This window comes from Betta splendens, chromosome 1, assembly GCF_900634795.4.
Source record: "Betta splendens chromosome 1, fBetSpl5.4, whole genome shotgun sequence".
In the NCBI taxonomy this organism is placed as follows: Eukaryota; Metazoa; Chordata; class Actinopteri; order Anabantiformes; family Osphronemidae; genus Betta; species Betta splendens.
The window spans coordinates 12,919,348-12,942,773 of record NC_040881.3 but is presented as its reverse complement, the minus strand read 5'-3'; the positions used below and the strand labels follow the sequence as shown (position 1 = coordinate 12,942,773).

At 44.3% G+C, this 23,426-nt stretch overlaps 1 protein-coding gene across 2 annotated transcripts in view; it reads left to right on the top strand.

Moving 5' to 3' along the window:
* LOC114856776 (zeta-sarcoglycan) overlaps positions 1–23,426 on the top strand; it is a 238,715-nt gene that overhangs the window by 116,807 nt on the left and 98,482 nt on the right. For both annotated transcript variants that reach the window (XM_029152486.3, XM_029152506.3), the window contains one exon: positions 930–1,139. In XM_029152486.3, coding sequence (XP_029008319.1) covers positions 930–1,139 — 210 coding nt within the window. The remainder of the gene's footprint in view (positions 1–929; positions 1,140–23,426) is intronic.

Genomic DNA, 23,426 nt, shown 5'->3' with positions numbered 1-23,426 from the left:
TCAAAGATGCTTCTCAATAGCGTGACGGGAGCCAGATCGCCTGTGGAGACTCAGATAATCTTCATATTTCTCCTCCACTGACAATTTGGCAAAATTCGAACAGTTTGATTGTGCGATTGTCTCTTTCCCCTCCAGGCAGAGCAGGAGTCAGCGTTTTTGTTTCCCATCAAGGATTGTTGATATCATCATGTGAGACTATATGGAGAAAAAAAGCATGGAGCACCTCAGTCACGGAGGCGCTCAGGTCATGCTGCCTCAGCAAATGTAGACGTAATATGTGGGAGAGGGAGACTGATGGGGGTGGGGGGGGGAGAGGTGTCGAAGTGACATAGGAAGTGAATTAGTGAGTGGGCGAGAGAGGAGAGAGAGACAGATTTTGAGGTGGGGAGAGTTGGGTAGAAGATAGTGGCGATAGTAATGTCTTGCAGCCGGTGTCCATATCTCTTTGCCACCAATGACTTCTCCTGCTGCAATACAACTAATGGACTCCTCTGCCGTCTTATCTGTCCTCTCTCTCTTTCCTTTCCTCCCCTCTTTCCATCTCCTGCTGCTTGATGTGCTCTCTCTCTCCACTCCACCTCTGGCTTATTCTTATCACGCGCCCGCCGTTCTCTTGACCACTCTCTCGTTTTTATTCTCCTTCCGTCGCCTCAGCTTTGGGTCACGTTTTCAATTGTGCCCAGATTCTCTCCTTTATCTTTGCGGGTTTAAGACTGTTCCCATCCTTCCTCCGTCGTGACCAAAACCCTAAAAGTTCAGCCTCTCCTCCGTCCACATTGTCTTCATCTGCGCTGCGGGGATCAAAATGTAATCTTTATGCCTGAGGACAATCTGTGTGGATCTGAACAAATGCAGATTTCCATTATACAATACGTACTAGAACACCAGACACACTCTGACTTCTTACCTTTGCTCTGTGTTTCTTCCAGATGACCCAGGAACAGTACATTCTGGCAGCGCAGCCCAACCCCCTCCACCAACGGGGGGCGTCGGTGTGCGGCGCGCAGGTTTATCCTGCCGTGGGAATCTATGGCTGGAGGAAGAGATGCTTGTACTTCTTCATCCTCCTGCTCCTCGTCACGATGATCGTCAACCTGGCACTGACCATCTGGATCCTCAAAGTCATGAACTTCACTCCGGTAGGAGAGCTGGGAAGGAAAAGGGGCAAAAAGAGGTCCAAAGGATCGTTGATACAAGGAACTTAAGCGTCTCCTGTGTAAACGAACTTTCGAAATCATTGAAGAGAATGATGCAACATAGAACAGATAGTTTGCACATTAAAGAAAAATTAGATTACATTTGGTATTTTGTAAATCCAATGGCTAATAGTATCTATAAATGCTGCTTTTTGGGGCTTTTAAAATGTTTAATAACAAACAGATATTGAAATTTGATATTTTCAGCTATCACTCAAAAGAGAGTTGTTTTTTCGATGTGGGCATGTGTTCAGTGAAGGACAGCAAACCAATAGACAAGTTACACTGACAGTGATTCAGCAGAGTTATTGTCATCACAACAATGGTAGAGCCAGAACAAATCATCTTATGTTATTGGGAAGGTTAAAATCAAGAAGTGAGCCTAGATTGGATAAGAGTTACAGATGAAGAAATTTACCAAAGAAAAGAGGAGAAATCGGGCATAAGGTGACAAATATTATTATTAGGATTAGGATGATTAGGATTATTATATTATAAATTATGATTATTATTATTAAGATATTATTATTATATATATTATTTTATATATATATTATTATTTATTATTACTATTAACAACAACAGCAACAACAACAACAACAACAACAACAATAATAATAATAATAGAACTTTATTGATCACACATTGGGTAAATTTTGATCTGTTTCCTGGGGGAAACACCTGGTGCCAGAAACCGCTCGCACAAAAAAAATCTTTGTGCAGTATCTGGCCTATTGGTCATATTTTACCATCTCTATGATGTGGTTTCTTGTTCACATTACACCTGTATAGTTATTCTGCTGACTCTGCCGTGGCCACAGAAATCGTTTTCTCCCAGGATGGCGACTGAGCTGCTTTTCATTCCATAGATAATGAGTAACAAGTGAAAACAAGGACCAACCTCTGCACATGGTGCAGGTTCGCTGAGCTGTGTCAGGCACAGGGTGCTTTAAATGTGTGCAGTGCAGTCCTGTACAGTAATCTGAATATTATGCAGATACAGTACAGTATTTATAGCATAAAAAATATGCAGAATTTAATCTCTGCAAAATTTGGGTGAAGCCTTTTCCCCACAATGCATGTCTTACAGTATGTGTCAGTAAGCAACTTCAGAGTAAGGCAGGTGCTAAAACCGAGAGCGAAGCTCAGTCCCTGAGGAGAGGCAGACAACTCCAGGTGTAAAGGAGCAGCAGATCATACTGTAGGGCAGGCTTTATGCTCGGGTAAGATAGAAGATGAAAAACAGAGACGCAGGAGTCACAGAACCATGAATGGAGAGGAGTAGCACAAATAAAATGGTTATTGGATTAGTACAGGAAAAAAAATGAATAAATTATATTTATAGAGCGCAACTAAAGTCATCTCCAGGAACTTGTGTGTGTCGTTTAGTAAAAGTAAAAATACATAGACATAGAAGCATACAATGCATAGAGTTTAAAGAAAACCCAGCAATGTGCAGATGGGACCTGATGAGATGGGTAGAAAAAACACCCACAGGAGGAATAAGACCCAAAGTTCCCTTCATTGTAATAGTGGCATGTACAGTACAGCTGTGTAAGTGGAGAGACAGGGAGGTCAAATAAAGCAACTCAGCTTCCCAGCAGTCTACTGAATAAGACAATGCATGACCCCAAGCTTGGCTCCTGTTTTTGGCCAGATGTCTTTACTAAAACGAATTCCTTTAATGCATATTTCAGAGGTTCAGTTCAAAAGAAATGGCTTTTAGGTGGAACAAAGGGGATCAGTATGGCAGGCAGAGAGCAGGCAAAGAAACAAATTAGTGGAATGGACATAAAAAGACTCAATGTGATTAGATTTGTATAGAGACCAGGAGGAAGGACGGGCACTGGGGTGGGTTGATGGGTTGAATTAAGGACAGGGTAGAAAATAATTTATAGAATTTATAGAGTTGAATAAATGTGTGTCTGCATGTGGTTTAAATATTATGTCCAAACACCCAGCCTCAGTCTCTCGCTCATCTGCCTCTGGAGGCTTCTTTAGTGTTGTTAGAGGTGGTCTGGAGTTCTGTGTGCAGCTACGTGACTGTTCAGGAAGCACTGGCATGAGGTTGAGACAATGTTGCGTTGACATTTAATGAATTCAATTAACAAGGTCAAATGTCAGCCACTGGCAGCCTTGTGGGGAAACACGTGACGTGCATGATTAGAATAATGTCATTTACCCGTTGGAGTACCATATATGTAGAATGAACAAGTCTCCTGTAGCCGTCTGTCCATCGCTTCCACCCAGAGAACCTCTGGAGACTCCAGCTCTGGCTCCGGGGACAAATGAATCTTGTTCCAGATGGGTAATTACAGGTAATTACAGGTAATCAGGCGGCAGAAAGTAATTACACATTCAGACAGTTTAACCCGCCGCACAGTCACATAACCAGAAATATTCATCTTTGAGGACATGAGAACTTCAGCATCATTAGTCTCTGTTGCACTGAGACGCGTTCGGGTGGAAGTAAACGTGTCACTTCTGCACGTCTGATGTTGCGGATTAAAACTGAATTCCAGCTGATTGTGTTTTGCTGCACGTTTGAACCTCGTGTGCGTCTTCGTTCTCGTCACTCTAGTCTAAAAATACCCCCCCCCCTCGTGTACAAACTCACGAGCCGCTCTCCCTCTTCCTCCCTTTATTCCTCCTCGTTTTAAATTCGGCGGCGGTGAATTGGTTCCTCGACGACTCCGCGACTGTCACTTCCACCATCGCCTTTCGCCTCACGTCCCGGCAGCTGCGGCATAATGAAGGCCTTTCTCAACTTTTTGTTTTGTTTGGAGTTGCCAGATGTGATTCTCATTGTGATGGTGTGTGGAGAAAAAGGAGATTTTCTTTTGAAGAGACAGCTTTGGCAGGAAATTGGAAAGGAGGGACTTGTGGGGATAGGGTTTTACGTGTGTTTGTGTGTGTCTGGGAGACGGAGACAAAGTATTGATGCATGTGTTTGTGTGCGTGTCAGCAGTTATTCAGCGATTGTTCACGCTGGTGTGTGTGTGTGTGTGTGTGTGTGTGTGTGTGTGTGTGTGTGTGTGTGTGTGTGTGTGCGTGCTCCTTACTTCTTTGTGTTTATACCCCCATTTGCGGTTTTGTGTGTGTGTGTGTGTGTGTGTGTGTGTGTGTGTGTGTGTGTGTGTGTGTGTGTGTGTGTGTGTGTGTGTGTGTGCGTGTGAGTGTGTGTGTGTGTCTTCTCCTCAGTCCTCTGGGCATTCGCTGCAGAGAAATTCAATTTCACTTGTCAGTCACCAATCAGGCTGCCTAATTCCTGGTTTGAGCAGGACCGTGTCTGTGTGTGTGGCGGCGGGAGAGTGTGCGCCGCGTGTTAATCATGTCACCTGGTCGATCCGCCGCGTTTTGTCTCTTCAAAACATATTGTATAAACTGGGATTATGACCTGTTATATGTGTATACACTTTAAAAAGTCTTCTTGACACTGGAGTCATAAAAGCTGATGTGATTTATCAATGCTCAGAAAAGCTCTTGCACTCTTATGAAGACTGTCTCCACCAATAACCTTCCTCAGTGTCATCATTTGTTGTCAGTGTGAGATGGAGCCATGGAATAAAAATCCTTTTAAATTATCATTAGCTTGACAGTCTGCGGAGCCATGAAATAAAACTTTATCTCTAATGTGCCTCTCACATTTGACTTGCAAGGTGCTTTTAAAGATGATAAAGTGGATTAATGGCAATTATAGCTTCACAGCAAATAGGAGCGAACAGCTGACCTGAAACAGGTAAAACAAGCACAGTCTATGGATGGCTCAAAAAATAAAGGAATGAGACAAAGCAACTCTGTCAGATGAATTCCTCTAATATACAGTGATAGGCTTAAGCCAAGCTCTTCTAGAGATGTCAGCACCAAACGTTTACCTGCATGCATGCAGTTATTTCACACAAAATGCACAACTGGAAGCAACATGCTACATTTTCCTCATCACGGCAGCATAAAATTATCCAAGCTCAATTGACAAAGTAAATTAAGTCAGTCTATTTGTTTCACCACCACACTTTCCCTAAATAGAAAAAAAAATGTGCCTCTGCACAGCTGTAAATAAATATATTATGATGTTTAATGCCAGAGGAGATTAAAGGGAAAAGGGGTGAGGAGAAAGATCCAGCTTCCTCCATGTTGAGCATTTACTCACTGCTGTTTAGCAGGCAATTTGAATTTGTCATTTCCTTCAGGCGAATAGGGCGATAGGTACATGATCTCAATTAGCTCATGGGGTGCTCTCTGCTGTCACAGCTGCAATGTGATTTATGTTAATGAGATATGTGTATTTTATAGTAAAGGCCTTAACTACTCTGGCTTTGAGCTGCTTTTTTAAAATCAACTAATGTCGGAGTGGGAGAGTGGGAGAGAGAGAGGCAAGGAACGGGGACTGGAGAGAGAGAGAGAGAGAGAGGGGCGAGCAGAGGAGATGGTGAACGATGCATGGACAAAGACAGATAGGAAAAAGGAGGGAGAGGAAGCGATAGGAGGAAGGTGTGTGTGTGTGTGTGTGTGTGTGTGTGTGTGTGTGTGAGTCGGGGGGTAAAATAGAGTGTCCCATCATCCACGCTCAACTTCTCCCTCCTGTCCTCTGCCTCTGGGGTCCTTGGGGACTCGGGTAGGTGTCTGTTTCACTGCTTCATGGAGTGGAAGTGAGTGCATGATGAGCTGGAAGAGACAGGCAGAGAGTGGGGTTTGATGTGTGGCTGTCTGAGGGTTCTCTGAGGTGCAGTCACTCTGCATGTACATAGGCCTAATTTGCTAATTCAATTGTCACCATTGTTCAACCACATGCCCTTTTAGTTCATTAAGGACGGATAGAGAGATAATGAGTCTCTGTTATAGTGAAATTGGTCAGTCTGACCTCTGACCTCCACAGATTATGTGCATCTATTTGACAATGTGAAACAGCATGAATGGATGAAAATATGCACGCTAATTAGGCATTAGGCCGTTAAAACACTTCGCTTTGTTTAATATTCCATGTAAAACGAGTGATAGCAGCAAGTTGTTTATTATGAATTATGAATTCCACATTATCGGGCACCTAATGTGAGGTCGGCAATAAATCTGAGGGTAATGGGCAGTAATGCCGGAAATCAAAGCGCTTCCAGTTAAAATGATCATAAATACTGTAAATGCTTCTAATAACGTCATCAATTGCTTCATGAATCAGAGCCTTACAGTGAAAGCTAGGTGAAAGGCCATCGTCCCACCACCACACACACCCTCTGTACAGCACAAAGAAAAACACAGCCTAATTACATGCAGCTGCGTTCTTCACCACCGTGAGAACACTGCATTTCATCTACTTTTCCTTCTTCAAGGTTTAATAGCAAACAAGACTCTGAGGGGGGCAAAAAGCGCCACTCTAACTGTATAGGACCATACAGTACAGTATGTACAGTATGTGTCTGTGTGTGTATGCGATATGTCCGTCTGAATTAGTCAGCATTTTAGCCTCGCTGTTCCCAGTCTCTCTCAAACAGTGAATAACAAGGCGTGCGTCATCTACTGTACTATGAGCGTGTCCAGGCAAAACATGCATCCGTCAGCAGTTTCTGCCTTGTTATCTCCGCTGGCACTGTATCAACGATATAAACAATGATAAATAATGAACACACTCACCTTAATGCGTGTGCGCGCGTGTGTGTGTGTGTGTTTGTGTACCTGTTAATGGAAGCGTGTGCTGCTGTGAGTGTCTGTGAGCTTTGAACGTGTTTATGCCTCGTATATAAATTATATAAAATTATATAAAGGTTTGATGAGACACGGAGCCTAAAAGCGCCTTGGCGTCGTACGGGTACGATCTCTGCTTTGTGGGCATTAGCGCCCCATCCTTTTACAGCAGCAGCGTCGTGGTGCCTTTTTAAAGCACTGATCACTGGACAGACGACGCGCGCCCGTTAGCGAGCTTCATTTGACACCAGAAATAAGGTTTTCTGAATGAGCTCAGAGACACATGCTCACCTTTCAAGCAGCGTTTTACACTGAACGTGCTGAAGTGGGTATTTCACACAGCCAATCCGAGGAAGCCTTGCCTTCCAATTTCTTATTTACTACAGACTTCAAGATATGAAACTGCTACTGCGCTGTATGTTATACCTCAACAGCTCAAAGGGTAAAAGCAAAATGAAACATAACGTATAGGAATGTGCTGCTTTTAAATAACCTGCACAAAGTGTATCAGTTAGCAATTGGTCCATTCATTTGTTCCTCCGCGAGTCCATCCATTCATCCATTACCTTAACTGCTTTTCCTGCTTCAGTTTGCAGGGATGCTGGACTCAATTCCAGCTGCCACTGAGCATTTGGCAGCGTTCGCCCAGGATCCTTTGCCAGCCTATCACAGGGAGTTTAATAAAGCACGTTGATGGAATCGACTGGAACGCGTTTGCATGTGGTGACCACAGGCAAATACTCTCTCTTTATCCTTCCTGACAGATTCTCCTCAGCGTTTCTGTCTGACTCTAGCGTCCTAGTCGTTACTGGTGGCATGAGGCAGTGCAGTACCTGTAGCGTGAGACGGGTTCAACGGAACGGGGAGGTCACAGCCGGAGCCCTTCAAGCTGACCTCCAGCTGGCTATTGCTGAGGGTCCTGTGGTCATTATATTCAGCACATGTGGCAGAAGTCTCCAGAAGTCTGGAGACAGCTGTGGCGAAGGTTCCGCCGCGTGCAGCGCCATCCATCACAGCGGGTTCGGCGGTGAGGCATCGCTTCGGAGGTCCACCCTGACTCCTGTACTCTAAATCACTGGGATCTGGGATGAAATCCTCAGAGCGACTGCAAGGACTTACAGTACAGTATGCTGGTGCAGCTCTCCCCGGGTCCTGTCGCCTAAGGACGATGACCGGCCTCAACCTTGAAACCAACCTTGTCTCGTGGATTCATAACCCAGAGTGCACAGGCAACGAGAACAAAGGGAGAGGCGTTATTGAACCCGGCTCTGTGGGTTGCGTCAGCTGTGTACAGTATAAGCAGTAGAGACATTTGTGATGGAGTACGACATCTGAAACCTCCGGGCCCTCACTGTTTGGACAGCCTTCACAGATTAGTTGCATTAGACAAGGAGTTAAAAGACACATTCTCTGTTCCGTTGTGCATTAAATGATTTCTAGAGGAGATGGAACTTTAATGGTCCCTGTGGGGAAATCGGATCCTGGCGGCAGAAAACAAAAACGCACAGCAAAGGAAAAGCCCAGATTATAAATAAGGGGAGGGCAAAGGAGGCGATCAAACCTATGTGATGGTAACAAGTAGTGAGAGTTTGTCATTGGGTCGCTGTGGTGAGCACACGTGATATTACATGAGTATTTACTTTTGTACTGTGAAAGGTGTGACTGATGGTGATATGAATGGCGCACAGGCTGTCTGGCACATGAAGACACACTGTTTGGGTGTTTGAGCAAACAGCATTAGGCTGAAGACAACTACTGCGAATGATTTCACCCAAACTGATCATCTATTGTGTCAGATTTTCTTATTGAATTTGTGCTCGGATCTTTCTCTTGTGTTTGGGTTGGTGTCATTTTATATTAATGAACTGCGCATTCTGTAGGTTGGTATCTAATGCATGTGTCACCCTGTAGGTTCTCTATTCACGGCGCTCTGATTTCTGAGGGTCTTGTCTTACGTTTGGCTTTCTGGCTTGTGATGTTGCACATTACATCTCATAACTGGATCCTTTTTACATTGGGTTGTGGTAATAGTGCATCTATACTACTGTGAGGAACAGGTGTTGACCTCAGTGGTCTCACCTTCCTCTCTGTATTAAGATTGATTTGCCTGCAGACTACATGTATTTCTTTGACACACATGTCAAACAAACAATAGATTAACAGCAAAGACAAGAAAAGCGTGTGGGACCACAAGGCAACACACAGCTACAGACCACACACATCATTAGGAGCACAGCAAAGGGGTGACGCGGCTTTGATGGGAAATATTTTGCATGTACAAGCAGAGACATCATTGGTTCTGTCTTATCCTACATGCTGAATGCTTTTGTTTTGTGATCATTTTATATTGAGTTTAATCACATGATCGTGTCATCTTTTCTTTGTTGTGTTCCATCAACTCCTCTCATCGTCTCATTTTTCTCCCACATCTTTGTCTACTTCTCATCTTTCCCTGCTTCATCTGTCTTTTCATGGCTCTTATGACAGATCCCTCTGTGTATGTGTGTAGGATAAAGATTCAGTCATGAAAGCAAAGGACTCATGGATGTGTTCATCTCCTGGTCCTCCTGTTATTCTGTGTTGTTCTACTCTACGTGGAGGAATATGAGGACATTTCTTTATAGGCTCCCTCTTCTGGTGGGATTCAGATTTAGAAGTGGGACCTCCACTGTAGTTGTAGAGCAGAAAGGGAAAGGAAGCAAGAGGAGGGAGTTCACTGGGGTCAGAAAATAATGAGAGCGTGTGACGTGGCCATGACATGAATGGGTGTGTGATGCAAAAGACAGGAAGAGGAGCTGAGATTACAGTATGCTGAATACCGAAAAATATAAAAGCCAAGAGAACAAATGATAATCGAGAAAAAGTATACAATCAAGTGATGAGAGCAAGAAGAAAGAAATGATATAAAATCATCCAGTGATTGCATCTATTGTATCAATGGAACAGACTCAGTGAGAAGATTACAAAGCATCCGACTCGCTCTCCAGGCACACACACACACACACACACACACACACACACACACACACACACACACACACACACACACACACACACACAGGTAGTAGATTATCGCTGATCAACAGCATATCATTGCCGACATTATGTTTTCCACATTGCGCGACATTAATTATTAAAAGGGAAGTCGTCTCGCATTGGCCACCGTGTGAGGTCAATACAGGATTGATCGCGGCACAGAGCCTTTGAACGTGGCACTTTTGTTCAAAGTAGAGCGAAGCTAAAAGGACAAGGGGCCAGAACATCAGCTCTCTTGTGTGTCTCCTTTCAGGGCTTGCTTTGAATAGACTAATAGTGCCTGCAATTACATTCTGAGCAAATCAGCTTGACATTTGCTCCATATTTTGCATGTAAACAGATATAACAGTAACAGAAATGAATTGTGTGTGTGTGTTTCTTCTAAGGTATGGATCTTAAGATGAAATGCAAATAGGAAATATAAACCAGTATGAGCTCTGGTAGTGCACACAGCACCAGTATGGTCCTGTGGTGGAGCTGTTGGGAGCAGTCCTTACTCCCCTGTTGTGCTCCACATGATCACAGCTTACACTGTAGATTCCCTGGAAACCAGGCTACATTTCCTGGGATTTGTGTTAGAAATGATGTTTGTCTTTGTATTCAAAAGCACCAGAGTAAATAAATCGACAAATAGTTCTTACGGCGGCTGAAGCATCTTGTACTGGGGAGCGAGGGAGGCTGTGTTTCAGCTTTGTCACTGGAACGTCTGCTGCCTCTGCGTCCGCCTGCTACTTTGCTGCAAAACAAAGCGGTATGGGGCCGACTGCATCTTCTCTTTCTGAAAGGACCTTGGTGAGCAGAGATTTTCAGCCGACACACACAGATGATAAAGAGCGACTCCCCCCTGACATCCAACCGGGAGCGAGTTGCCAGCCAGTCTCTTACTGATTCAGACGGAAAGAGAGACAAAGGAGGACGCCTCCTGACACCTGAGGGCCTCGTATTCATTTCCTTTTTTCTCCGGTGAGAGGGAGCGATAGAAGTTATGGCTGAAATAAAAGACAGGAGTCAAGCTGTACGAGGTCAGAAGAGAAGGAGGGAAACCCTCCCTTGGAGTGAGTCAGATACACACGTGACGGCTTGCTTGATGCGACTCACCCGAAGCACTCTGCGACTACGATTAACAGGTGTCAGCATAGAATCACCTGCAGCCTCAGACCTGCTGACTGTGTAGGACGTTTGCCTGGTCCACAACAAGATGTAAAACCGAGTTGGTTTGCGACTCCTGAATTCCCTCACATGAGAACGTGAGCGTAATTTATTTTGTGTCTTGACTTCTGTGGCCCATTTTAAGGCTGTGAACCATACAGTAGACATGATTTGACCTAAAACACACTTGGTTCTTGATGAATACAACATCAGGCCCATGTGAGTAGTGGCAAAGACTCCGCTTTATTATTCCTCCTATGCATATTGAAATAAGTAACAATGGACCATCGGTGGTGGTTCAGTCCTGCATGCGGTGGATACTTCACTGACTCCCCAGGCGCTCCCGCCTGTGTCCTTTGGCAGCGGCTGCCGGTCCGGGGACCTGCATTAGCCGGGCCTTCTGTTTGATATTTCTGTATTAGACACCTGTTGTTGTTGCCATTTGCGCACGGTGTCACAGTTAAATGCCACCCGCGCCTCAGAGAGAGTATTCGCTGACACCCAGAAGCTGGTAATCAGTTAGACACAAAAGGCCCAGTGCCTCCGGGGAACAGGACGGAGGCCTCGTCTGGAGCAGAGGAGCAGAAAGCGCGCGCCTGCGCTGGACACGTGCTGGAGCTCCTCTGTGGGGCTTCCACCTGAGTCCTGTCCGTATCATTTTATTTCCACAGCGGCCGGCGAGGAGTGACAGGAAAAGAGGAAGAAGTCATGAAGCGCTTTATAAACTTTAGCGTCATCAATCTGTGTTATGTGCTTCCTGGGGAAGTTACAGCGACTGAATAAAAGCAATCGCTGCCGCACACAGTGTAGATCCTTCTACCTCTGCTTCACTGTCGTACAGGAGGAACTATTTCTCACTGCTTTTTTATTTATCACGATTCTTTTCGAACCCTTTAACCTCAGTCGTGCAGAGCCTCGCTATAGAACCACTGACATGAACCCTTTTTGGGTTAATCTCCCATTCCCATCAGCTCGGCTGTCTGTGTGTGTTCACGCATGCTGCTCGGCAGGTGACTGGAGCGACTCTCGCCTCCTCCGTCGACCACCTCTTCCTTATTGCTGTGAGGGTCCTGTTCGTCCTGCCGGTCCGCTGTTCCTGGCAGGACCAACCGTGGTGTCGGCCCGTTGTTCCTGGAAGCGAGTCTGCGGCGGGTGACACCGCCCACGGCCGCCGACAGGGACATCGCATGCTGCCGCTGCTTTGTGTCACGCTCGTTAATGGCCAAACTAACTACGGCCACAGCGATGCTTCCAATTGCTAGAAGGAACTATTTAAATGTTGGTCTGTGTTTAAGTAGATTTCCACAGCTTGTCCTTGGTGTCATTTCTGCTTAACAGTGGGGGAAGAGATTGGTTTTATTTCCTCTGTCATGAGTAATGTAATTGATTTTGTTCTCAGCTAGTGGGAAATTTCTTACAGCAGATTGAAGTTTTTGATGGGTATTGATTTGAAATTAAGTAAATATTCAAGTAATGCAGTGTCTTCATTCAGTATTTCAGTTTAATCTACTTTATTTTATACATATTTTCATTATTACATTATTACACTACATTATTCATACACGTTATTCATACATTCATACAATTGAACGTGTGTCTAACACATGCTATGTTCAAGCTCATGACAGAATGAGTTAGTGGTATTGGTGTGAGTTACCCTCAGTTTCAGTCCATTCTCACTCAGTTTCAGTCCATTCTCACTGCGATGCATTACTTTCTCTGCTACTGACTTGCAGCAGCTTATGTGACAGCTTTACACTGTAGCACACCTCTTGTAAAGAGACAAGCAGACCTTGGGGAAAGAGGCTTACGGAGCCAAGGTGTGTGTGTGTGTGTGTGTGTGTGTGTGTGTGTGTGTGTGTGTGTGTGGGTGTGTGTGTGTGTGTGTGTGGGTGTGTGTGTGTGTGTGTGTGTGTGTGTGTGTGTGTGTGGTGTTTCTTAAATACTCATGACTCATCCTTCATAATGTATAGAGCTTGCACCCTTGAGAAGCCTCCCCTTCTCTCTCTGCACCTCCTTCCTCCTCCAATTCTTCTTGCAGCTCTCTGCATTCTTTTACCAACTTCCTATGTCTCGTTCGTCTCCTGTCTCGTTGCTTTCTTTTATCGCTCCTTCTTTCTTATGACTACTTCCTCCCTCTCTCTCTCCCTCTCCTGTATTGTTTAGCTAATGGCTTTCCGCAGTGACTGACAGCATACAAACTATCCACTCCACACTTGTGTAGTTGCACACACACACACACACACACACACACACACACACACACACACACACACACACACACACACACACACACACACACACACACACTCAAACACACACCAGAAAGACATTTAGTCTCACTTGCAAAAGTGTTTAATTTGTTATACAAATACATTTTGAGGCCATGTCTGACAATTCAAGTGATCCTTAGACCAGAATGTCATATGTTAGTTGCCAAACGATCCTGTTGAAATAAGTCTGTACTGTTTTTACTGTTCCTGCTTATCTGAATTAGTCTGAAATCTTATATTGATAATACGTTTGCATGATGGTGCATTTGCATATGCGTATGCATACTCTAGAACATTAACAGTTATGCAGAATATCAGACTTAATTAAGATGAAACAAATGACATTGATGAGATTTAAGCTATTTTCTGTGTGGACAACCAAATTTTAGGTAATGTCTGGATCCCTGAAGTGAGAAACATTTACATGACGTCACCTGATAGGTCAGATCTCATCGCTCCATAACACGGGGTGAAGGACACGTGCAGTCACACATTGCGCATCCTGATATTAACACGAGCAGACACACACACATCTCCCCCTAACTTGTCCATCAGCAGTGTAGTCAGTTGTGATACTTTACACTCGGTTTGGTTTTCAGGTCAAATCAGTTCCAGAGAGACAAGTGAGCAAGTCGCTGGCGACGCATTCAAGCCGCATGAGAGGTTGTCACTCACTGTCAGATGTTTTTGTTGTCATGTGCCATCATGACACGACTCCCTACAGTACGTACGCAAAGGCGGTGGGAGAGAGCAGAGAAGTTCATTACTTTCTACATTGTCTGATGTTAGAAGCATCATTGATACTAAAACTGTTCAGCACAACACATTAGTAACTGTGCTATGATGCCACTGCAACACAACCCCAGCAGAGGAAGGAGACACGCTCTCAGTGGGGGCTCTGTGGAGCCCTGTGATTGGCAGACGGCAGCGCCGGTGGACAGAGGATCCAGCAGCGATGATCTGTCGCCCACCACTCATTAAAGCAGTGACATGTCTGGTACTGTAGCAGAGGTGCAATGGATGCCGGCTCACCTGTTTCCTCATGCAGACAGACATCCTGGGCGCATTGAATCGGGCATCGTGACAACATGCCATTCGCTAATGATCCATTGGAGCTGGTGGGGCAGAGCCAGCATAATGCGGCATATGATTTCCAGCTACAAACACCAGAGATGTGGCTGAGATGTGTAACGCCGGCCCGTGATTGTTGTGTCCCAGTTCATCTGCTCAGCGGCGTTTGCGCCTTGACGATGATTTACTGTATGAAGACTAAAAGCAATCGTTGTAAAGCTTTAGAGGCAAATGATGATGTTATTTTTTTACCCTGTTTTGCTTTTGTGGGTGAAGGATGTGATTGGATGTGACACCGTCTTGGCCAGCTCTAGGTAAAGGATGTCTCCTCAGCTCTAGGCGATGCTGGAACAGGCTTCCAGCTTGTATAATGTAATTCATGACATGTGCACCACACATGCATTGCAACAGGCAAAGACCTGCTACCGAGTCTGCAATTATTTAGATTCTACTTATATATTTTTTTCAGTCAGTCCCAGCTATCAATGGCCAAGAGGTGGAAGAAAAGCAGCATTCAGTCTCTCTCTCTCTTTCACGCTTATTCACTCACTCATCTTCCACTGCTTGGTCCTCCGTGGGCTTTCTGTGTCAGGTTTTCGTTCCTGGTTTTATGTTGAAAGGACTCTTCTGTTTTTGATCCCAGTTTCCGGTTTTATTTTGTAAGCATTTCCGTTTCTCATCACACCACAGCCGTTCCCGCTTCACTCCCGGTCCTCATTACACTCACCTGTTTGGTATCAGTGATCGGCTCCGTGTATTTAACCACCACCTGTCACATCGATTCTCTGCCAGATCGTTGTTTTCTGATTTCCGACTCTCACGTTCCTGCAGCACCTTACCGACCCTGTAAGTCATCGTTCTGTTATTGTCCACTACCTGTTTTGTGACTTTGATTTTGGGAATAAACCCTCATTTTTCACCGGCTACGTCGTGTCCTGGCGCTGTGCATTTGAGTCCTCTCCCTGCCGATCCGTGACATTCTGGACCCTTCACAAACGTTGAGGAAACCAAACTTTAATTTAGTTTGTTGCAGGCATTTGATACAAATGACCAACAACCTGTAATGGAGCCAATTCACGCTGGGATTGACATTTTAAGCCACAGCTGTTCTGTGGGGAGATCACCAAGTTCCTCTGTGCTGTAATGTAATGAGGTTGCTGCACAGGTATTTTCTCAGACCTCATAGTGTCTCCGTTTCTTCTGGGTCATGTCTTTTAACAAGGTAATTTCTGCAAGCTCATTTTGACTTAATGGGGTAATCCCATATGTGTTTCTAGTGTTCATATACAGCAGTGTCTTGCACTGAAGTAGTGAAACCTTCTCTATTGGGCTGCCTCACCTGGAACACTAGAATTAGCAAAAAACATGATGTGTTAATAATGTTTTTGTGTTGATTCAGACTTAAGGAGGCTGAAGCAGTTCCTGGCAGAACCCACTGGTGGATGGTGTCTGAGCCTGTTCCAGGGAGAAATCTGAAGGACCCTTCGGTGGGAAATGGACTTGGTGGTGATGTTGAGAGCCCATGACAGGACAGAGAAGGATACGGGAGAAAGGGAGCATCTATAAAAGGGAAGAGCACCGCGAAAAGAATGGATTGAATTGGGTGGAAGAGCAGGCTGGAATAGAGACGCACAGAGAGGCCCGGTCTCATCGCTGTACTCCAGCAAGCCTTCAGTAACCTGTATGAAAGTGAACTCATATGAGTGAGATTGGGGTTCTGCTTAGGCCAGACGTGTCAACAATGCTGCTACCACCAGCTGGAATAACGGCATGCGGCTCGGAGTTCAGCTAAACTGTGGCAAAGTGAATACAGCATGAGTTCAGATGCAGAGGAGCCTTAGTCATGGAAGCAGAATAAAGAGCAGCCATTTCCCCCATTTCCCCCTACATGGCCCTTCACTTATGCTCGTCCCCTTGACTAGGACTGACATGAGGGCGTCCGTTGGTTTGTTGAATGGAAAGAAAGAGGAGGAGAGAAAAAGACTCCAGCTCACTAAGCTCAGATTGAAAATGCTCTACGTTTCGCTTAGAGGCTATTTGTAAGTAGCTCCAGAAACTTGTTATTGTAGCAATTTAGGCCCTTGAAACTGTTGAATAAAAGGCAGAAATGCCTGCCTGCCAGCGTCGTAGCAGGGTGGAGGTGAATATATTACTTCAAAGACTCCCATTGCTTTGTTGCTCGAGCCTTGTTGTAATGCAGGAGAAGCACAGGTCGGCGTAGCTCTTGTGGGATTGTTTGTGGTAACGATGTTTGACCGGAGCCAGATTAGATTTGATTATCATTAAAGTGTTTCATGTGCGGGTTATTAATAATGCCGCCGCCGCTGCAGAGATGCTTCTGTAACGAGCTCACGGCTACTTTCAAAAACGCATGAGCATTATGGATCAAACCTGATCATGGCGGAAGGTAAATAAAGGAGCGCAGCCGCTCTGAATATCACCGAGTCAATATTAGCACCGACTTGTCACCTTTTAAATAGTCCCTGCACAGACCGTCGCCTTCGCTGATCGTCACAAACCCTACTTCACTTCTCCAAATGTGTTCAGCACCAAGATAAAACAATGACATTAAATCCATCTGATAAGTAACAGAGGTGGACCAAAGAGTAGTCAATAGCACTGTCCTCTATGAACGAATTAAAGCAAGCAGTGCAGTTATTACACTTATGAAAGTGCTTCCAAATATCACACCCTGTTATTAAAAACTGCTTTCTGTACGTTTTGGCATTATCCTGCCTCCCAGCCGCCAATCAAACTCTAGCCAAAAATCATAAATCATTTATTTAATGGGAATTTTTTCAGTTTTCTAAGTCTTGGCCAACATTTTAATAACATTAACATTACCGCTGCTGTACTCTGCAGCCTTAATGCTACACTTAGCGCTGTAATAGCTCTTTAACAGTCTTAAAGCTGCAAATCAGTTAACATTGCAATAAATTTACATGTATTTACGCAGTGTGTGTTTTATTGTATTCGTACTTGTTTGGAATTGTAAAAACTTAACAATACTTGAGTCAATGCTAAAACCTGAATCTGATGAATTTAATGGATACCTGATATATAATGGGCCTGTTTTCTTATTCATAAGTGTAGGTTTATTTGTAGAGTAAGTGACAGATTGCACGATTCATTTACATTTCAATAATAATAATAATATATAATAACAGATTTCCTTTCTAGACCATGGTGTGACAGCAGTGCAGCAGGCAGACAAACACAGGCATGAAACAGCATTAGACCCGCGCTGTCATTTTGTCACTCAGGTTGTCTCTCAGGCTGCAGAGGTTAAGTGGGACACAGCTGTTGGTGAAAGCAAGGTGATGTTAACTGCACTTGTCAACTTGTTCCTTTGTGGGTCCGTGCGCCGTCGGAGTGGCTGAGTGGTTTGTGTGGCGCGAGCGAAGCAGCAGGAAACGCTGCGCCGTCATTTGTCAGTCAGAGGTGGTTCGGGGACGCAGGTGCTGCCTCGCACATCGGAGACAAGTAAGTGCTCTGTTTGCGGGGACGAAGGGCCGCCTGTCCACATATAGCTGCGCTCGACACAAAGCACCGCGTGGCACTTTAGAAAGGTTAATATCTGTTCTCCGGGGGAAGCTGATGCATCGTGCAGTCCATCCGTCGTGGCTGCGGCGCTTCCACCGAACCTTCACTTTTAAAATGGAGACATCCGCTGAGAAATGCTCCACGGCCGTGTTAGCAGCATGAAGAACAGCCGCACAGTATCTTGAGAGATTACTTCATTTAATCCTGCTGTAGTCCGTGTCCTCTAGTTACACTCCTTTCTGACATCTACTGTAGAAAAGGAAGCCACATGCTGTAGGTTTGGATGTTTAATTATTCTCAAATGAACAGCTCCCATGATTTCTCTCTATCCTTCTGGCCTCCATGTTTCCAACCACAGTCCTTTCAGGCAACTTCAGTTGCCTGAAAGGACTGTGGTGATACCTACAGTACGTTGTTGAGTAGCGGGGAAGTAACTGAGGAAAATGTCAGATTCCAACAGCAGAGCAGAAAAGATCAGAGGACGATGACCAGGTCCAATCGATACCGAAGAGCTAAAGAGCACTCATCGATCTGTCAGCCAGACTGTGACGAGTAAGTTTCACATAATTCAATGATACACTTGCTATGATTGTGAAACTGGTCACATCAAGTTTGTTATATATTAGATATTATGGCCACGAGGGAAATAAGCCTCAAGGGGCTGCAATCAGACTGACAGCCAGCCTGCTTTAGTAAACATAGACAGCAGCACTGAATGCTGCCAGTTATTAGTTGTAATGAGTCTAATGAACTGAGCAGTACCTTATAAACCTCATTTGCATATCATCTTCTAATATCATCTTTCTTGTTCTCCTCGCTCCACAAATTCAGCTAACTGTGACATTTCTACGTACTATAAGTGGTCTTTAATCTGTTACTTTGTGTAGTTTTGCCGCATTTCAAATAGATTTTTCACACAAAGCCCTATTGGGAGTTGAAGGGATTGTTTTCATTGAACTGCACAAAGTGTTTTAATATAAAACATACGGAGGAAGTGCTGAGTTTGCGTTAACGCCAAATGAGCACAGCATATGGGAGCAGATCAACGGCACCTCCTTGTGAAATGAAAAACGCGAAATAAAGGCATGACTTGAACCGTAACAGCCTGCTTCTCTGCATGGAGATCATCACAGACTATTTATGAGCTTCACTCTGAGCTCAGGAGTTGTTTTTAACCCACTGTAAGTCATACAGGAAATTGGATTGGCAGAGGGAATGAGTAAGGATTCTATTTTATACATGGTTTAACCAGGTTAAGAGTTGATCCCTTCATCTGGCACCGGCGGTGTTAGGGCCAAGCCAGAGCACCAGGGGAGAGAGGAAATAGTACAAAAGGTAGAGAGGGCAGAAAAAGGCACGGACGAGAGGAGAAAGATGCCGCGCAATAAAAAGTTCAAGTACATTTGCTGCTTTTGAAAGACAATCCGGGAAAAGCCATGCAAATTCATAGAGAATCGCTCATCAAATTGCCAAATGTGTTTAATTTCACCCACCTCTATTCAACAAGTACCTGAGAATCTGAATTAAGTGTTTTACCTTTGACTAAAGTTAAAATAAACTAGACAAAGTCATTTGTGGACGCTGCTGTTGTCTCCTTATGGTCAGCATGGGCAAAGAGGACGATCAAAGCACTTTCTGACTTTCCTAATTTGTTCGTCCCTTCAGCTGTTTTCCTCAGGCAGAGGTGACACGACTCCCTCTGGTTTCTCCCTCTATCTCTCTGGGCGACATAAAAGGTTGGGTGAAAAATTACAACAGTCCTGAATATTAGAAGGGCCTGCAAAATACTTTCCCATCCATCACCACAGGGACACAGGGCTCTTGTGTGTGTGTGTGTGTGTGTGTGTGTGTGTGTGTGTGTGTGTGTGTGTGTGTGTGTGTGTGTGTGTGTGTGTGTGTGTGTGTGTGTGACCTAGAAGTCATGTTGGTAAACACACTGCTTCTTTGTACCTGTACCTCTGCTGTGGGTACTATAACCTTGCGTGAGGCGTGCTTTCACCTAATGGGACAGTTTGCCAGTTAACCTCCCCATGATGAAGGTATCCATCATTATCTCTGCACCTACTGTACAGTAGTTCGTTGAGTAGGGCATTCAGATACTCTGTTGACCTTGCACATGCAAAACTCTGGCTTTTATAGCAGCATGATGTCTAGACGGTCTGGGTGCGGGTCAGATCCTTCTTTTAGTTTTGACATCTCACTTGTACAGAAAAGAACGATTCTTGTTAGTGTGACATCAATCCGGGAAAAGCTATGTTGCTGCATTCTTATTCCCAAGCCATACATAAATGTATGTGTACACATGATCTGTCACGTTGTAGCATTTCTACTCTGTGACTATTTGTCTTTCTCTTCTCCCTGATGCTCTGAAGTATGTAGATTTAGTGTGCTCTAACTTCACCCTCCGGCCTTTCGTCATATGAGGTTTACTGTGCTTTATGTTGGTAGCAACCTCCCCGAGGTGCTGTCTAATCTGGGCCGGTAATGAAAATGAGACGGTAAATGGACACGTGGAATAAATTGGGCTACGTTGAGCGTTGTTGTTGTTCTCCTTCTGTTCGCACACTCCAAACAGGCCTCTGGGGGCTTTTCTTAACGTGCCGCATGTGCGTTGGGAATCAAGCAGCATTAGTCTGTGCTAGACTTCTGTGTGGGCACAGCCTCTGCATCAGCCTGCAGAAACTGCTATCATGAAGTTAACAGCAGTGTCACGGTTACTGCGTGAGGCCGTTCCTGCGGCCTCGAGGTCAGTAGACATCAGTACAGCTGTTTTGTGGGATGCGTGAGCTGCTCAGTGATTTGTCCAATGCTTAATATTGTTCTGTCTGAAATAATACTGTACAATATGTGATGAGACATTGTTAAAAGGGTTTTGCATCATGGCAGAAAAGTTGAGAAATGATTTATTTATCAGTATTTAACAGATTCTTAGTTTTTAACTTATTAATATGAGAAATGTTTTTAATCACACATTCCAAGTTTTAAGCTCAGATCCTGCAATGAATAAAAAAAATATCTACAGTTGTGGTTGGAGAAAAAGTCATGAACAGTTGCAGTCTGCAATGGTCAACTGCTTCTTGCTATTGTCTCTTAATCCATCTTGGACTGATGACCTGCTACTGCAACATCTGCATAAGTGCAGTACAAACAGTCCTAGGTTTAGTAGATACATTTAATTTGTTGGTCCTTTCTGTCAGAATCCACTACTGGTTCTCCTCAAACTTGCGGTTATCTACAGTATGAGTTTAAATATTCTTTACACTATAAAAGTTTTACAGCTATTGCACCATTTAAATTAAATTAAAAAAGGAAGGAGAGAAGGATGCGAGCGATGCTAAGACGGAGCCCTGTCCACCTGTCACTGGACCTGTGGTTTGACTTCCAGCTCCTCCAGTCCAGTGTATCTGCCCCCTTAATGGAGGCCCCGCCCACCGGTCACTCTGCAAAAAACGAGTTACTGACAATGATGTAAGTCTGATGACAGAAAAAAGATTAGTTATTCATCTGTGAGTAGAAAAAGGAGTAGGATGGTAGTGTAAAAAAAAAAGTGATGGGATAATAACACATCAGAGCAAACAACCAAATGCCTGGTGTGGCCTTTACTGTGAGGTAGAGCCACTTATAACCTCCTCTAGCATCACTTTATTTCCACTCGAGTGTCTCATGATGTGACTCATAATAACATAATGTTCAGGGTTTCAACAGACTTTGAAATTACTGCTACCGAAGTGTCCTTGGGCAAGGCACTGAACCCTAGGATCCCCTGTTGGTCTGCAAAGGCAGAGCAGAATGTGTCCCTTAAGAAATCCTTGTGTGGAGAATCACACAAACCTGTCTATGTGCTCAGTTTGTGACTAAGTCCATCACAGCTTATTGTAGTGGTTTTGCTTAAACACATTGAACGCCCCGCGTGCTTCTAGTTCAAGTAGAAGCCGACCCTGCTGCAGGATGAATTACAGCCTCTGGTCTCGCGTCGACAGACAGAGACACAGACGGAGAGAGGAGAGACAATGAAAAGCCTGAACTGGCAGATTCAGAGAGACGCAGAACAAAAACAGTAGACGGATGAATGAATGGAGAGGTTTTAATTTTCTCCTGTTTGTTGATGAAGTCCCTTTGCATGCATTGTTTGTGTAGCGTTCACGCCAGCGATGCGCGCTGGATCAAAAATGAGACCGGCACCACGTTCACCGAAAAGGAGGCTTCGGCGTTGGAACGTGGAGCGACGGGGAGGAATGAACCCGGCCCATTCATTTCAGCATCGCCCCTCGTGTGCGTGAGGGAGGGGGCGGAGCCAGCAGTTTACTGCACAGACCGTGTTTGACTTCAGCATCATGGTGGGGAAAAGGCTGCTGTGGTGTGTAGATGTACGTAATGAACAGGAGTTTCGCTTGTGTGAGTTATGAATAGGGACTGTGTCAAACTATCTCCAATGCTTTGAGCCTCACGTTGATTAAATGTTAAAAATACAGCGCTTTGGTTGGAATGGAGCCTCTCTGCGTTGCTCTTCCTCTGTTTGTCTTTTGATGTTCGGCTGGTTAGTTCACACATCTTTGATCCATCAGCTCACCAGCTGTCACCACGGACAAGTGTTGTATGTTTCCATCACAGCTGATTGGTTTTAGTCTTATTTGCATTTTTGCGTCCCTTCTGTTTCCGATTCATTCCTCTCTCGCGTTTCTCCAGCTGCGCAGCTTCCGTCCTTCCAATTTCTCATCCCTCGGTCTCTTCTCCCTCTTGTTCCCTGAGTATGTTTCTAATTTGAAAGGCTTTGTTGCTTTGTTGCACCTTACAATTAATGATAATTCGCTGCAGCATTCAGAGCAGAATTCCAATCTTCATGGACAGTTCCATCAATATTTGTGAACATGAAAAGAGAGCTGGGAGCCAAAGAAGCGGAACTAATGTGTTGTCATGAAGCAGTTTTACCAGTGAAAGCCTTAATTTGTTCAATCCACAATGTTGGTTCAAGGTTTAATCTCTGAATAAAACATAAGTTTGGACCGGCTACAACTTTCTGAATGGCTTTTGCCCTGAAAATTTTTCAGAATCACCAGATTGTTTTCAAAGTAAAATTTTCAAATAAACTTCACATTAAATGGAAATAAATGTTCAAATGACAGACTGCCAGTGTAATTCCACTCAGTGGTCTATGATGGACCAGAATGGGTGTAAATATGGCCCAAGCTTTTAGTTCCTCCTTTTTACATCTAGAGAGATTTATCAACATATACATGTCACTTCTACTACTGTAAGTAAATCTACAACAGACCATTTGTTACAGTAAGAGTTGTTTGTTTTAATCACCAGAGTTAAACCCAAGACAACAAATAATTCACAAACACACACAAACGCACATCTTAGTATCTCTAATTACAAAATAATGTAACAAATGGAAACTCTATATTCATATTGTACATTACACAGTGTTATTGTCTAAACAAAACAAATACACATATTGCTTTAAGTACAACAACATGCT